The sequence below is a fragment of the Lutjanus erythropterus genome, chromosome 14 (genome assembly GCF_056507025.1).
Source record: "Lutjanus erythropterus isolate fLutEry1 chromosome 14, fLutEry1.hap2, whole genome shotgun sequence".
Classification (NCBI taxonomy): Eukaryota; Metazoa; Chordata; class Actinopteri; order Lutjaniformes; family Lutjanidae; genus Lutjanus; species Lutjanus erythropterus.
The window spans coordinates 36146041-36164446 of record NC_139330.1 but is presented as its reverse complement, the minus strand read 5'-3'; the positions used below and the strand labels follow the sequence as shown (position 1 = coordinate 36164446).

The 18406-nt window shown below is 37.3% G+C and overlaps 1 protein-coding gene across 2 annotated transcripts in view; it reads right to left on the bottom strand.

The window, feature by feature from the left end:
* Positions 1-653: 653 nt before the first annotated feature.
* Positions 654-18406, bottom strand: part of pitx3 (paired-like homeodomain 3) — a 32809-nt gene continuing 15056 nt past the window's right edge. For both annotated transcript variants that reach the window (XM_084735556.1, XM_084735555.1), the window contains exons 3-4: positions 11375-11580; positions 654-2773 (exon numbers count right to left, since the gene is read on the bottom strand). In XM_084735556.1, coding sequence (XP_084591682.1) covers positions 2204-2773; positions 11375-11580 — 776 coding nt within the window. In that variant the 3' untranslated portion in view covers positions 654-2203. The remainder of the gene's footprint in view (positions 2774-11374; positions 11581-18406) is intronic.

The window sequence follows — 18406 nt, the reverse complement described above, 5'->3', positions numbered from 1 at the left end:
TACATCTTTAAAACAATGTACTTTTTTTAAAAATGCATGTCACTTGTTTACTATAAGGGCACTTTAATAACAATTTAAAATGTATTTTATGAGCAGTAGTAATATTAGTTTTAACAGTAGTATCTGTAGTATAATGTGTGCGGTATAAGCGACAGAATTTCATTTCCGCCTCATAGAGGATATTTTAGAGAGACCTAAAATGTGACTTTGTAGAATTTACCTGGAAATCAACAAAACAAAAACACAAGAGAGGAAATGTCAGAGCAATAAACAGTTGCAGGGGCTGATGGGGATTGATGGGCTGCTAACCCCTCGTTTGTGGCTCCGCTGGGACACCTCGCTCCTTGAGGCCCTTATGTAATCCTGGCGCAGCTTCAGCCGCGGCCTCTGTGAATTCCTGCTGTGTTACTGGATAGCCTGCGGTCGCCGCTCGGAGTGTAGGTCAAACATATCAGTGAGCAGCCATCGGGAACATCTATATCTCCCTCCAGCCTACTACTCTCTTTCATCGTTGCGTAAGTGTTGCCATGGAAGTGAGTCAGGGTTACCATGGCGTTACTGTCATTGTTGTGAGAACATTTGGGCTGTGTCACACAACTAATGCCACAGGCTGTAGATTAGAGATATGGAAGGACATGTACTGTTCCGCTCAGTGTCATTTGTAGTTGATAAAAACGGATCCTTTAATTGGTTCTTTAATGAGACAAAGCAGGCTACACCAGGAAAAAAAGCTTGTTTTTTTGTTATGACAACTGCACTCTTACATACATTTTTACAGTCATGGACTCCCTTTGTATAACACCACACAAATCTATATATTCAATGGCTTTTTAGAGTTTTACTTGAAAAATCTTGCTGATATTCTGCTATATGTGTGAGTAAATTGTATTTGAATTTAGAAGGACAGTTCACCCCTAAATCAAATATACATATTTTCCTCTCCCCCATAGTGCTGTTTATCCATCTAGATAGTTTTGGTGTGAGCTGCAGAGTTTTGGAGATATCAGTTGTAGAGATGTCTTGACTTTTCACCAGTACAATGGGACTAGATGCCACTCAAAGCGACAAAAATATACATTTGAAATATTAAAAACCAGCGTCTCTTTCCAAAAATTATGACCTTGGTACTTAAGATAAACCATACACCTTTTTGTGAGCAGTTTCATGTGGGAACTACTTTCTTTTGGCAGTAAAATCTACTGAAACTGCTTTCTTTCTACTAGAAGGAAAGTACTTCTGTCATAAAACTGTTCACAACAAGGTCTGTAGATTATTTTGAGTAACCAGATTGTGATTTCTGGAAAAAGAAACTGGTCTTGAATTTTTCAAATATATTTTTTTGTGCTTTGAGCACCACAAACTGATAACCATTTAGTTTCATAATATTGGAAAGAAGGCAGACATCTCTACAGCTGATATCTTCAAAACTCTGCAACTCACACCCAAACTATCTAGATGGATAAATAGCACTACAGGTAAGAAGAAAAATATGTGTTTTTGATTTTGGGGTGAACTGTCCCTTTAACCGTGGTTAATCCTCCTCCTGCCTGCCCAAGGTGACCTTTGACCTATGACCTTCCAAGGGGAGAAGAATTCACAACAAAGTTTCGGGTTCCTAAAAGGATGTGCTTACAGTACATCAACCTAGGGCCTTTGCTTTTGAAGAACATGCTTTTCTCATCTTTAAAGTACGTTTTCATATATTTTTTTGTCACATACAAAACAGAAAAAGTCCATTATATACATCCTCCATTTCTCCCGCACTGCAACCACAGGTCCCTTCTCCTGCGATAGTAGCAAAGATCGCGTCTGCTGTTTTTGGGCCAAGATGTTGACCACCAGTCCAGTTGAAGCATCCATGTTTTTATTTAGCCTTGGTTTCTACGTTTACTCTAATCATGCAGTTCAAAAGAAGGAAAAGAAAATGATAATGGATAATAATCTTTAGAAATCCTTTGAAGCAGTTGGTCAGTTCAGCGACAAAGTCTCACAAACTGGAGAGAATTCCTTTGAAGCGCGGTGGTCCATCTGGGCATGTCTATTTGTCAGTTTTGAGGATTATTCTCAGTGAGTACCATCAACACACGATGTGCCAGTCTGCAGCACATCTGGCAGCTGACAGATGGAACTGAAGAGATGTGGAGTGGGGGAACTGTGGACTTACTGGTCGGTTGGGTCAAGGGTCATCGTCGGAGTTTCTTCTTCATACCGGCCGATCCACAGCATATTGGCAGGGGCTCAGGTTGGACACAGGGTTCTGCACTGCCGGGTAAGCGAAGTTGGCGTGCTGCTTGGCCTTGAGCCGCAGGCTGGCCAGGCTGGAGTTGCAGGTGTCTCTGTACATGTAGGGACTGGCTGTGGTGGCGTAGGGGCACGTGGCCGCGGTCACCGCTACTGAGTTGAGTGCGGTGGGGCTGTTGAGGTTGTTGAGGTTGCCCAGGTTGTTGAGCCCCGTGGTGGGAACCCCGGCCACCGCTGAGGGCACCATGCTAGAGGCCATGTTCATGGAGGGGATGGAACTGGGAGGGGAGAACATAGGCTGGGATGACAGGGGGCTTACATTCATTGAGTTAAAGAATGGGAAGCTCTTGGCGGAGAGCGGGCTGCTTGCTAAGCTCTTGGTGGCCCAGTTGTTGTAGGAGTATCCTGTGTACATGTCGTCGTAGGGCTGCATGAGTCCATTAAACTGGGCGCCAAAGCCATTTTTGCATAACTCTGCCTGCTGGTTTCTCTCCCGCTTTCTCCACTTGGCACGCCGGTTCTTGAACCATACCTAAGGAAGGAAAAAGGAGAAAAATAATTTGAGTGTACCGCACATTTGCTCAACCGTCTTTGAACCTTGAAGCTATTCAAAACTTTTTCATAATAATATGAAAAATCAACATGTTCTCAATCTCAACGCATCAAATACAGCTGCTTGTTCACTACGCTTCAAACTATAACAATGTAGTAACCCTTCTAGGGTCAGTTTTGTCTGTGCAGGGATCTACAGTCACATTTGTATATAACATCCAGGTAGACTTTCAAATTAAGGCATACTAATTTTTTGGTTAGATTTAGGCAAGAAAACCAGTTGGTTATGTTTGGGAAAAGATCATGGATGGGGTTCAAATCAGCATTGTAACATCCAAGCCTCGTTAACACCCATCACTGAGAGCCAGACGACGAACCATGAAGATCAGGGATTCAAGCCAGTGACCTCTCATAACACAGTCAGCTGCAGTATCCACTCAGATGAAGAGCCAGACTTGATAGCAAAGGGTCATGTAGCTGTATTAGTGTGTTACAGTATGTGTCTTACATGTTTACATATTTATGTACCTAACTTCCATAACATACACTATATGCATAAGGTAACATAACTTATATACATTACATTACATAATGCAACTTACAGGACATAACTTATGTACATTATGTATACGTTAAGTTAGAAAGAAGTCATTGTTGACTATTGCTTTGACATAGGCATGCACATGTAACGTATCTTCAGCAGGAGGATCTGCTGTGCATGCACATGACCACTTACATGCATGCGCATATTAATGTTGGAATAAAGAACTGAAAGATGAAGTGTTTCATTTTCTATAGTTACATCTGAAACTTGCATCTAAAGTATAATATGTGATAATATCTAAACAATATGATGCACATCATCAAGGATGTTTAAACCTGCAACAACCACAGCTGCTGAGTCAGTCAAAACTGGAAAGAAAAATCAGGATTAACATGTTTCATTATGTTTTATTCAACATGTTGTTAATGATGCATCATGTTTCAGGCAGTATAGATTCTAATCCTGTCTGTCCTCAAAATCAGTCAATCTGTCGATTTTCTCTGTGAAGCATGTTTATTTTTATATCTGTGCCTCTGCAAGTCAGTAGTATGTTAGTGTGAGAGGTCACCAAAAGCTCTGTCATCATGAACCCAGCAGCGTGGCCTGGTTGCAGTCCAATACACTCTGTCCAGTGTGCCAAATGTACTTTTGGTCATTTCGTGGCCAGGCTCCCTTGGCACACCTGTGCCACTCTTGGACACAATGTGGGATCACAAAGAATACAATGCTATAAATTATAGGTGAGTGTGTTAGAGGCTGAGATAATAATTGCCAATACTTTCCCACTCTATAAATTCAGTACAGGGCTCTCCATCATGATGCAGTGACAAAGAAAACGTATGTGTTACGAGCAGCTCAACTTTCTTGCCAAGAGTAGATGATGTATATTTTTAGTTGGATTATTTTTACAGGATGGATGGTCACCATGTTTTCATGTTTTCTGTGTGTAATAGTGTATGAGTTTATTTCTCATCAAATGATCTATAATCATCATCTGCAGTTAGATGAGACAAAAAAAATAACTGTGATTTGGCTTTACTGCATGTTGTTTTCCTTAATGTTTTCTTCAATTTATACTTTAATTATTTTTCAAAGTTTATTTCAGTTTAATTTGACTGTATAAATAATTCCTCACAATCTGGGAATAAAACCTTTTCTTATTTCAACATAAATGTGATCTTGGTAATGATCCAGAAATAAATTGAAAACACTGTTTTGTTTCTGGGAACACCACTGTAAAATTGAACCCGAACAATCTCACGTCATGTTGGTGTGACAGGTTAAAATCCGCCACGAGCACAGCAGGCATGTCATATCAGGATATTTAAGAGGAAAACTATGTTTATCCTTCAAACTTATCATATTTTTCATACACGAACCACAACAGAATAATGCGTCCTCAAGCACTTAAACAGAAACGTTTCAAATTATTTTTATAAGAGATTATTGAAAAAGGTAAAATGACTTTTACATGATGTTTGAATCCAGTAGGGGGTGCTGCAGCACCCTAAGCATCCCAGATGCACACAGGACCCCCGTCCTCCTGAGTGAATGTTCTGTGTTTGTTTGCTTCATGTACGTTAAGTAACTCAAGTCGTGAACTTGTACATGTACATGTACATTACATATTGCAATTTATATACATTACGAAAATCAAAAAGAAGAAACTGTTGTATTTGACACATTCAGAGTGAGAACAAGCTGGAAATATGCATGCATAAATAAACATTCACATAAACATTACTTAAAAAAAACCAACCCTAAATATTATTATGTTATTTAGTTTAAAGTTCTGCTTTATCAGGACTGTGTGAACTGTTGAAACTTTGGTCATATAGAACCACATCACTTCAGAAAATATGTTTTCAGGGCCTTTTTTGACATCAAGCTTTCTACCTGTTTTTTGTTATTTTTGCCACAGTCACTTAATGCCTGTTCATGATGGGAATTGTTGGAAATGAACCGTCCTCCTGCCCTGTGCCCTGAAATTACTTTGTTTCCTAAAGCTCTGGTTTATTCCAGCTGGGATCTTAGGTTGATACTTCTGTCCATCATTTCTATCAGTTCTGATAACATTGTACTCAGTTATATTCAGCTCCATTTCTGATATATTCTGCAAATAGATCACCCTAAATCTGACACACTGGACCTTTAAGTTACAAAAGTAACATAAAGCTTATGTGTAATATGTATTTGTAATGCAAACAGTTCACCCCCCCAGAGATCAATGAAGTAATTCTGATTCTGATTCTGACAGTGATGAGGGCAGCAGTGCATCTCTAAAGATAGACTGATTCATTTTAATTGTGAAGACTCATTCAGTATACACACACACACACACACACACACACACACACACACACACACACACACACACACACACAAACAAAGACACCAGTAAAATCAGCTGGGATGTCATGAATAGAAAGGTAAGATTAACACTATAAGTACATAAGTGGTCATTTTGACCTTTGACTTCCAAACTCTCTTATCTGTCATGATAAATACCAGACTAAGAGATTAATGCATTTATTCTGTTAGTTTATCATTTTTTAAAAAAATGAAATAAAACCAAAATGTAAATTTTGTAAAATGTCTTTATATATTTCTCAATATGCTGCCATCACGCATAGTAAACAGTAATGATTGCATATATTCACAGTGATATTTCTGTCAGATAAAAAACATCAGTGGTCTGATTCTAATTCTAGTATTACTCAGAGTGAGAAACAGTTAAATGTATTTTATCAGATTATAAACATGTTATTTCAACATTAATAACACATTTCCAGGAACAAAAATAAAAGCAAAAAAGCTGGAAACAAATTCAGTGAGTTATAGACACTGAAACAAAAATGTTACAACTGTCCCAGGTTTCCCCTACTTTATTTATAATTGAGTCTAACTAACAATTCCAGCGGCCATGAGTGACCTGAACACAGCAGCCAGTGTCAGCGTCAGTGTCCCACGTGTCAGCTATAAGGCAGATGTTTCCAGAGCTTCTCTTATCATTTAGTATTATTTTCACACACAAAGAAAAAATAGAATGACTGAAAAAGTTATTTTCAAATGACTTTTTCCTTAACTCTCCTGAAGTTTCAGGAATCAATAAAGTCTAATTCTAAAACACATCCAGTCAGAGTATCCTAACCCCTGTCAAATACTTTCTGTAATATTGTCTGCATATGTATTGAGAATTTTTGAAAGACATAATGATCCCAGAAAGTAACTTGAAGTGTATCATCAAACAGTCATATTAGGCGAGGCTTATTAAAACTAATCATTGACTTATTTGAATAGTGAGATCCCAATGAAAGAAATGTCAGGGAAGAGCAATCTTCACATTTGTCTTTTTATGGTCCTATATTTGGAGGATATGAATTGGATTAAAGCTTTAGTGGAAAATCTAAATTGCAGGTTTTTGGAAATGAAAGTTCATCGGAGTGTTGAGTTGTGGACAAACTTTTGCTCTGAATCAGACAGAAAGTGTTCATTCTCAGAGAGAAAAAGCTATAAATACAGTATGTGACACAAGTCTCCCGGTCATCTGTTAACACGCATGTATTTGTTTTACATTAAAATAATTTGGTATCAAATGTTTTATCTCTTTAATCCTCGTAAAACTTTAACAGGCCTTTCCTGTGTTGATACTCAGCCGTCTTTCTGCTCCCTTGGCATGCATGCTGCGTATCATCCAATCCTCTGTTATTATAGTAACAGAATGCTGTTGACCATTAATATGTCCAGTATAAAGTGCATGACTCTGACTTTTCCATCCCACTCAGTGACAGCAGGGGAAACCCCACAGAGGACAGAAGCTACCCAATCTTTACCGTGACTCGGAGGCAATGCTGTCTGAAGGTTTGTGGAAAAGGCTGAATGTCAAGGTTATTCGGAGGCTCGTCTACAGCCGTGTTCATACGTCTTCTGTGAAATGCTCCAATGATTGCATGAGAACATCAAAATAATTCCTCTAAAAAGCACTGATATAGATTTGATGTAAACTGAAATCAAACGAACAAAGACTTTAAAGTGCACTGCCTTTCTACAGCTGACTTCAGAGTCCGAACAAAGACACACTGTGTTCTGAAGGATGCAGATATGTTCGAAGTTCCCAGTGGATCCTGTGTATGTATCTCAGGAATTCATTTCAAATATAGGCCAAGCATTCTTGGTGATGTCAGCATACTCTGTGGGCATAGACTGCAGTGCAATACCCTTAAAATATGTAAGGCTGCAACATGTCCTCATCCCTAATTGACAGAACACAGGTTGACTGCCAATGATTCCAGCAACATATGACTGTTGGAGAGTACCAGTGACAGATGTACTGGACAAAATATTGTTTTTCCCAGGATGGAAAACAGATGACTTGCTCTATTCGTGCTCTGATTGGCCTACCTTGATATTTTTACCCTAACTTCAACCAGTGGTGTTTGTCATGTAACATTTAACACGTGGTTAATGTTGTGAAATATCAGCAGTTTGCTTCAGTTTATAATAAACTATGTGGTAAGGTTTGGGAAAAGATTGTGGTTTGGGTTAAAATAAGTATTTTACATATGTTATGTGACAAAAGTGGTGTCAAGTACATAACATCAAGTTTTAAGTAATGTAATGCCTTGGTGTGACTGCTCTGATTGGCTTACTTTGATATTCTAACTCTACACAGTCTCACACGTCACACTTGAATCTAACCAATCCAAACCAACAAAGGCATCCGAGTCAGAGTAAATAAGTAAGTAAGCATTAAAGTTATGAAAGTCATGTGACATTTAACACGTGGTTAACATTGTGACACGCCAACAGTTTGTGTTGGTTTATGATAAACTACTTGGTTAGGTGTCTGAAAAGATGCAAATAAGTATGTTACATATACACGTGACAAAAATGATGTAGACCAACTGACAGAACTCTTGTACATAATGTAAAGTAACATCATGTTATGTTTCTTTCTTTAAATAAGCCAACATGGACATTTGGTTTCACACAAGAGTCCAACCCTGGCCCTGTGTCCATCCACTGCACCTCCCTATGTGGACCATCGCTCTTTATATACTACATCACTTGACTTTTTTCTTTGCTGCTGTCATAATTACTACAGCCACTAGATGTCACCACCAATCAGTAAATGCAAATACGGGTCATAATAAGCTACTTACACATATGACCTATACAGCCATTTTATCTGTTGCGGACAGGCAGGTTTACATACATTTATGACCCATGACATCAGTCCAGTCTCTGATGAAATTGCGTCCAATCTACACACTGAGTGCTTATGCAGGAAGTAGTGTTACATTTATGGAGAATATCAAAAATACAGGATGTATTTAGGTTTAGGGTGTATAATATCTACTCTCTGTCGAAGCTCTGGTTTGGTCTCCATAATATTTCAGGCAAAAATATGTCACTAAATGCTTCACTATGTTCACCAGCTAGTTTCTAACTTTGTCTGATTACTGTATTTTGCACTTACAGAGCCAATAAGCATATTTTTAGCATGCTAACACACTAAACTAAAATAGCTACTGTGGTAAAAGCTTTTGCACTTAGCTCAAAGTAGTGGAGAGAGAGATCAAAATGTTTCAATCAAATAGTGGACATTTGATCTATATCACAAACAACACATCTGCTTCAGAGGTCTTCACAGTCTGTACAGTACACATCAGTCTCTATCTCTGGACCCTGGACTGAGTGTTATCAATATGTTCCGTCAGAATGATTAACAACAACTCTGACAAATCACATGAATCAGTGTGACAGGTGAAGTATTCGGGGCATGTAGGAATGTGCCTGCATGCAGCCGGGTTAGAGAAACCACTGATCGACATTAAGGATGAGACAATGTGTAGTCTGTTGTCCCTTCAAAATAACAACCAAGAGTGCGTGCTATGTGACCTTTCATCCAGCCAACATTAATTTGATCCATTACTTGTCAGGCAGGCCAGCGATTGTATTGTCATCCATCAGAATGTGTGTCCTCCTGCTCCATATAGCTACAGTGACCAAACCACTGGGTGTGGACGCACTCTGCACCACCTTTGACATTCAAGTTCAGTGTGTGAACTGAAGCTTAAATAAAACATCTTACCTGCCACGTGAAATAATATCTAATATTATAATAACTGTATTTTGAGGGGTTTTTGACTTTTACTCTTCAATTATGGTGGAAAATATTTTTTAAAGATCAGACTATCAAACCTTTTTAACTGAATATAGATGTCATCTCCATCAGATGTAAAATCTGTTAAAACCTTAGGGAGAGTCGACAAAATGTTCCATTTTTTTTATTTTACAGCATAGTCCTAGTGAGCAATCATTTTATTTTTTAAAGTGTCTCAGAGTTCTCTTCATGTTAATCAAAATATACAATTTTAAACCATAATTCTTATTCAGCTTTGATTTAGAAGAACAACAGAGTTGACATGTTATGGTTGAGACACATCTGATAGAAATATTATTGAATGAATTTTTGTCTAATAATAGAAAGTTTACCAGTGTTTGAACAGTATTCCCACCTTTTTTAAACCAGGAAGTGAGACGGGGGTCCTTAAGGTAAAACTAACTATTTTTATGCCTGATTAAATCATGTCTTTATTTTGAAGGCTTTTGACACAATTTTAAATTGTTTTAAGTTGAAAGAAGTGTGAATTTATTGCTCCTGGATGAAAGGTTACAGCTCAGTCAAGGAGGACGCTGCTGTATCCGAGTTCGAGCCTCTCGTCCACTGGTACAGAAAGTAGATCCTCCATGAAACTGTTCACAACAAAGTGTGTGGATGAGCAACCAGGTTAAACACTGCAGCTGAGGTTAACACTTGACATTAGGTTGTCTTTAATAAGTTTTAGTTAATAGGTAATAGTGCTTTTATAGGATGCTTATTAACATTAACATGTGTTAATAAGACTAGATTCATTTTATTAATAGCATAATAAAAATGTATGGTTAGATTATAAGACGTGTATAAGCACTTGTTAACAGTTTAAGAAGACGTTAAGAACAGTTTACAGACTGCTTAAGAGTGTTAATAAAAGCTGTATGAGTTATACTGGCAGTGTGAACACATTTATTGAGTTAATGTCACTTTATTAAGATTTCTACCTACTTTATTATGCATTTATTAGCAGTTAACTATGTACTTTGTGTTTACCAGATCTTAAGTGTGAACAGTGCTTTTTGATGTTAAATAATCCTTTATTGTGCATCGAATAACAAAAAAAATCATGATTAACTGTTAAAAAGTGCATTATAAAGGATTAATTAACCTCAATAAGCACTGTTCATACTTTAGATCAGGTACCCCCAAAATGCATAGATAACTGTTAACAAGTGCACAGTTAGCTGCTAATAACTGCATAATAAAGTATGTAGTGAGCTTAATAAAGAAACAATGAAAGCTTAGTTAAAGTTTAACACTGACAAAATAGGTAAGTCAGTTAAACTCAATAAATGTGTTTGCAATGCTCTTACAACAAACTCATGAGGCTCATAAGCAGTCCATAAACTATAAATGTCTATACAATTCTTACAGTCCACCAATAAACTTGTTTATCATGCTATTATTAACACCTATTCATGTTAATAAGAATTTGATCAGGGACTTATGGTCTATCAACTAATGCTTATTACTGGCACCTTAATATAAAGTGTTGCTCAGTTGATTTTTTCAAGTGTATTTTTTGGCACTTTGAGAACAAGTCAGGTGTCTTTGATATTCATTGGATACAAGTGAAACATTTGGCCCACTGATGGTGCTCAATAGAGAGAATGTAATGAAGATCATGTGCAGTCCTGATCTGGGCACTAAAACCATGCAAATGTCCTGGCAATCTGGCCAGCAGTTGTGTTGACTCAAAAGTGTCAGACTGATTATTCCGCCTTTTTCAGATTATTTGCATGGGACCATGCTTCTTATTCTGCAGTCTTTCATTCTAACCAAATACTTCAGCCTGAGAGGAGGACCTCATCACTGAAAGATGCTGCTGCAATAAAGATTGGATATCAGGGTTCTCTGTTCCAGTGGTGTGTACCCACCCTGACCCGTGCCTCAGTAAGGTTGGTCCACACTGCGATCTCCTCCCTGGTGCTCATGTCAGGGTAGCGGTTCCTCTGGAAGGTGGCCTCCAGCTCCTGGAGCTGCTGGCTGGTGAAGTGAGTCCTCTGCCGCCGCTGCTTCTTCTTCAGAGAGCCGTCCTCAGCGCTGGACTCATCCAGCTGGTTCTGGTGGGATTTCTCTGTGTCTACACACACACACACACACAGAAAGATGGACAAATGATCTCATATGAACACTGGGAGGTGCAGCTCAGGTGGGAACATAGACAAGATTGGACACAATAACATGTCACAGAAATAACAAGAGAACAACTGAGCAGGAAAGTTTATTATTGACCCGAAAGACAGGAGGCAAACAGGAAGTGTTATGACCATAGTTTCCAAGCTTAGGTGACAAGTGAGCTGTCTCCATAACAGCTGAGCTGTTTCCATAACAACTGAGCCGTCTCCATAACAACTGAGCTGTCTCCACCCACTAAGAAAAAAACTCTGAGAAAACTTAACCTTGAGTTTTTTCTCATCTTTTATTTATTTGTCTTGTCAAAGAGAACAAAGTGGATAATCAATTCCTAATGATAATAAGTTATTGTAAGGATTAATCAAATTATGATTGTGAATTTGCAATATTTTACAGTCAGAACTTATTACAGTAAACAGTGACAGGAAGCAAGAGTAGATTTTTCTTTAGATCATTTTATTTTTGATGTTATTTTTTTGTGGTTATGGAGGAAACACTGCCATTTTTGTCCACAGGGGGCTCCAAAATCAACACAATATGAAACTTCCTGGTTGTTGCTTTAAAAATGTGATTCATAGCATGAAATAAATGAAAATAATGAATAAAAATCTGAATATATTATTACATTACTTTAATATTCTGTAGGTACACAGTATGTTTTTTTTGACAAAACAAAAATATCAATGAAATTATTGTAATCTGCTTTGATCAGTGTATCACTGGGTAATTTGAAGATAAATGCAGAAATGCATATGGAATATTTCATGTTATTAGAATGTTGGGGAAGTGCAGAAGAAAGTGAATGTGAGTAATGTGTGAAGAGCTGCTGACATTATTCATTAGTTCATTGTCATATCGCACTACAATCAGGGCTGTATTAAAATATTAGAGGTCATAAAGGAACCATGGACCTGCTGACTCTCACACATGTATGTTCATTAAGCACACATTTATGTAGTGGTATGCACCATGTAAGAACAGTATAAAAACGATTTTTAAAAGACAATAAAGCTAGATTTTAAACAAGATTAGATATTAATGAGGATGTGTCCTAAATGTATTCATCATTTCACTGTGTAATATGCTTCAGTGATCCATTAACAAAACAAATCTGCAATTAATTAAATGAACAACTAGTTACCACATAGTGAACCTACAGAGCCAGGAGCGACGAGACAATTTTCCCAGTTTGCCAAAATTTGGCATTTGGACAAAAGTTATCATGAAAGAAGTGTTTTCTTTTTGAAAACAGAAACAATTAAAGGACCAGTGCGTAGGATTTAGTGGTATGTAGTAATGAGCTTGCAGATTGCAACCAACTTCCCTCACCCTCCCCTGTCATTATTAACATAATCTTAAAATGAAACAAAAAAAATGCCGACGTACATACATACACAATATGTGTTGTTAAAGTACAAAAACAAGTACAACACACAGCACGCACTGGACAAGAGTATATAATTTTGTATTAATTTTAGCGAAATTGTACTCAAGTTTTGCATTTGCACAATGATTTAAGAGTTTGTAAGAATCAGGAAAAAATACAGTCATAGCTATACAGTAGATACAGTGGTAGAAGAAGTATTCAGATCCTTTACCTAAAGGTTCAGTGTGTAAAATTTAGGAGAATTTATTGGCAAAACATGGCCACCATGTCCTCCAAAAACCAAGCACTGGCTCTAGATATGGCCTTTTGTGTTCTTTTTCACAGCCACTTTGGGTTCTCCTACATGCTTAGACACGGAGGGAGAGGTGAGGTGTTTGCAGTCTATAAGCTCACCACTAGATGCCACTAAATCCCACACACTGGTCCTTTAAATCAAAAATACCACAACATAAAAAAAAAAATGTTCATCACTACATTCAAGTCCTACATTCAAACTACTTACTTCAGAAGCAAAATGTGTGTAAAGTATCAAAAGTAAATGTATTTATGTATCAAAAGTATCAAAAGTAAAAGTATTCATGTAGAATGTCATGTTTGGATTATTATTATTATTATTTGAACGTAGAAGCAGCATCTTAATGTATATAATCTATACGTCGTGCTGCTGTCAATATTTCACCAGGCTACTCTTAAGTTAACTATCTGATATTGGTATTTAAATGTATGTTGTACTTAGTTACCTCCACCCTGTGCTGAACAGATAAAGCTGGCTTCTAGAGCTTGATAAGTGAAAAGAGAATCACTTTAAATCAAATATATAATATTATTTACAATAATACATATTCCCTTCTAACTGGAGGCTTTTTTCCCTGTTTTCTCAATACATTTTAGAATGTAGCAGTCCTTCCCAACCTGGTGTCCAGGCCTCCTTTAAGGGGGCTGCACAATTACCTGTTAAAGATGTACTCAGTAACGTAATCCAAGTATCACAATATGAAAGTAAAGTAACTTGATTACTTTCCCTTACTTTTGGATGATCTAAATATCAAAATATGGTGAAATTGTTTAGCCTGATAAAGTATTTTTAGGGCTGCAAATAATGATTATTTTCATCATTGATTAATCGGTAGATCATTTTCTTGATTAATCGATTAGTTGTTTAGTCCCTGAAATGTCAGAAAATGAAAAATGTTGATCAAAGTTTAAGATGACATCCTCAAATGTCTTGTTTTGTCCACAACTCAAAGATATTCAGTTAACAGTCAGAGAGGAGTAAAGAAACCGGAAAATATTCACATTTAAGAAGCTGAAATCAGAGAATTTTATCTTTGTTAAAAGTGGTTAATGGATGTACATGGATGTACATCTGTGTGCTCCACACTGGACCTATTTTTTGCCTTTTTTTAATTAGAAAAATGACTGAAAACAATCGATCATCAAAATAGATGGAGATTCATTTAATTGTCCATTGATGATATACTAATCATATGTTGGTTATTAGGTTTATTAATTTGTCCAACTTCACCTTCCTTTGCTTTGTACAATTTGTTGATTGATTGACTTAAAGATAAATAAATGGCAAAAGTTTCACTCAGTGATGCATTTTTTTTCTCTAGAAGCCATGATAATGAATTGGTAGCTGTGTGTGCACTCTGGATGGTAGTATATCATTCTTTATTTGAAAACTGCAATCCTACAAATAATCCCATTTGTATAATAATGTATCTGTAATCTGATTAAGTCTTTTTTATTCTGAGAATGTAATGGATTACAGTTGCCTTTTTTCCAGAGACATGTAACCCCATTAAATGTAATGCCCAAACCTGACTTTTGATAATAAAACTTTGGAAATTAATCACTTATTCTTTTGGTGTGTGTGTGCAGGCGGTGGAAAGCTTTCTTAGATAAAAGTAAGGGGGCCCTCTCAGAAAAAGAGTTGGGAACCCATGGTGTGTAGTATTCTAGAACATTAAGGAAACCATGAGACCTGCAAACTAAAGTGTCACCAGTAGTACAGGGTGAAATGGTTCAGATCATTTTCTAAGACATATATGAAGCAGCTAAAAGCAGACTTCTCTGCAGAACCTCTGACCTCTGTACAGTCTGACTGACTGGATTCTGCATAAAGAAGCAGAACGAACAGTTAAACACAGTTGGAATGTGTGAAACAGCACGGTATTCTGACATCTCTCACCCTGCATTGCATCAGCACTGTCCGCTCCCTGCTGGATGATATTGTCAGATCAAACAGCATGTGAAATCCCTCCATCCCACAGGCTGGAAAATGACAAGCGTGGGTGTGACGTTGCCAGGAGAGAATGACTCCAAACACTGCATTAGATTCAGAGATGTGCAGGAGCAGTGAGTGATTGCATTTGGCCCCCAGCTAGCGCAGTGAGTTTAAAGGACCACACAGCCATGTTGTGTCTGCCAGGGCTCCTCTCTGCCAGATCTCACTCCCGCAATTTGAGGACCTCACAGAAAGCAGTGAAATTAGCTGGCCAGCTAATCCCACGGATCAGCCTTTTGTGACTGGGGCAAGTTGGGCTCTGTTTGGTGAGGGCTTAGCTCCTGGAGCAGTTCGAAATGATCAGCAGGGTTTAAAAAGAGGCTCCGCGGGGCCACCGGCAAAACCAATAAGGGCCAGGCCGAGGCTGTTATCTGGCAGTAAACTGACACTGGGTAAGCTGTCACTTAAGGCCAAAGTCTATAACACAATACAGAGGAAAGGGCAGGCCTTTTTTAGAGCGACGCGCTGACCAACAATAGGAGCAATCTGACTGATAATGTGCCGACATGACAGAGCCGTTCCAGGTCAGCTTCTCAGAGCGCTTTCATCTGCAGGAACACAACCACGAGAGGCTTTTAACCAAATCACTTCTCAGCATGTGGGAAATCTGCTGAATTCACAATATATTCACACAAAGAAAAGGCTGTCGTGTTCTACAATTCATCAGAGAGAGATGATGACAAAAATATGTCATTACATGTCATGAAAATAACTATATATCGGTTATAACTATATAATAGTTACATAAAAAGATATATATTTATATTGCCCTAAGGGTGGATATCTAATGCTACAGTTGGTGGGGATAATAAACATATCCCAGATGGAGCTTCAATGGCGGTGTGTGTGTGTGTGGGGGGGGGGGGTCATGAGTTTTTCTGCATTATAGCTACACTATAATAATATGACTACAATGAAATAAAATAATATGTTTACACTAAAATAATTTAGCTACAATAAAATAAAATAATGTAGATACACTAAAATAATATAGCTATGTGTGCTTTTATTAGGGAATTGAAGCAGACGCACAAGTTACTTTCCCAAATCACAAGTAACTTTTAAGTAAGTGGTAAAGTAATTCAGATACTAATTAGTAATTAGTAGCATAACTAATTAATAAATGAGGTGTGAAGAGATACAGTGAGACCCTGTGCTGCTGCCAGAGGAGTGCTGATCAAGATTACAGCATGTATGGAAATCACTTACAAAATAATAGACTTATGTATTTTTCTTTAATTCATATATAAAATATTTTGACAGTAAAAAAAAACATGCAGCTATAGTGGTCCAAACCAAAGTGAGTCAGAATGTTTGCCGTCTGAATTTCACTGACTGGACACTGACATATAACAGTGTATATATTTATTTATTTATTTTATTTTATTTTATTTTTGTATCAAAATTATTGCTAGGGGCATGTCTCTATCATCCCTACTCAATTCTCTGCCCTTGTATTGTCCAGGTAGAAGCTTTTAAAAGCAGTCTGCCAAACTTTCTCTCAAGTGTAAAATCAAATTATAGAATAAAGAGTCATTCAGTGAGACAGTAGACTCGTCCGTGCCTGCGGCGTAGGCGTCAGTTTGGTGTGGTAAGGCGTGGCAGTCATATTATACTGCAGTATAACCAAGTCCAGATTGAAGGTTGTGTTTTGTGTTCATTATAAAGCAGAACAAAAGCCAGAAATACACTGTAAAAAGTGTGTTTGTAATGTCAAGCTAAAAAAAAAATCCCATTGTGGATAATACATGGTACAGACTGGTGTTCCCTCTGTATTCAAAAAGAAAAACGCATAAAGAGTCATTTTACAATCACTCTCTTCAAGTGATGGCAGGACATGACTATTTGCTGGAAGCTTCCGTGTGTGAAAGAGATGATCAAGCAGGGCCATTGCCCCACAATACACCCTGAAGCACTCTAGCAGAAAATTAGTCTCTGTAACTGTACAAATAACCTTAAATTTGTACATTTTATTTACCACACGGACAGCAAGAACATCTGGGGAGAGAAATGCTGAGTCTTTTAATAATTTATTGTATTGTTTTGCTGGCTTAGAGGGAGGCTAGCCTAATTTAATCCTCAAAATACTGAAGCTACTTATAAAATTCCCAACATAGGTTTTTAATTGTAGCATGTATAAGTAGATGAATATTTAATCAGATTTTATTACAAAAGAAGAAATCATCATGTTTGTGTTGCACAGATCCAACTATAAAGTAAATATTTTTTTCTTTTATTGTGAAACTATACATTTGATTAATAAAACACATATATTACAAATTTACACTTAAGTAGATAATAATTATAATTGTATAGTTTGAAATAATTATACTTCATCACCGTATTTTCATAATATGGTAACCCTCACACTCTCAGTGTTGCTTGAATTATGGTTTAATCTTTAAAATAAAATCTATCTATGGATACAAACAACATGAGAAACCTGTCAATAATGGTTTTATTTTGCACAAACTGCCTGTTTCTCTTTTTTCTGCACCATCAGTAATCAATTTAAAATTTAAGCATTATAAAAGCACCAAGTCCCATCAGAGACAGCAAAAGACGTTATTCATTAAGGCTAAATGATCTCCATGAGTCCTCCTTAACAACACGAGCAGCAGGAGACACATGGAATACTTTTACAGCACATTTCTCTCCAAAACGGTTTGTGTTTGACAGTTTGTTAGGGCTGGATTTCTAACCACACACAGTTTAGCAATTAGATTGGGTTACACACACATCGACACACCCCCACAGATAGATATTAATAGACAGATAGATTTTATACTCTATATGGACAAGTTACAAATAGTTGAGAAAATCCAGCCAAGTGATTATTTGTCATGTGTCAGGCTTCAGTTCAAATGTTGGGTTTATTACAGCCAGAAGAGTGAAGCTTACAAACACAGAGGGATGCACCGTCTGGATTTATTTCAGACGATACTGATAATCAATAATTACCTGCTTCTCATGGCTGATAACAGAAGATGACTGATAATTTCACAGTTTTTGTATTTTCAAAAGAAGTTGATATAACCTGTAGATTCTGACTCACCAGATGTAGCGAGCAAAGACAGATGACAGCTCTGACTGAAC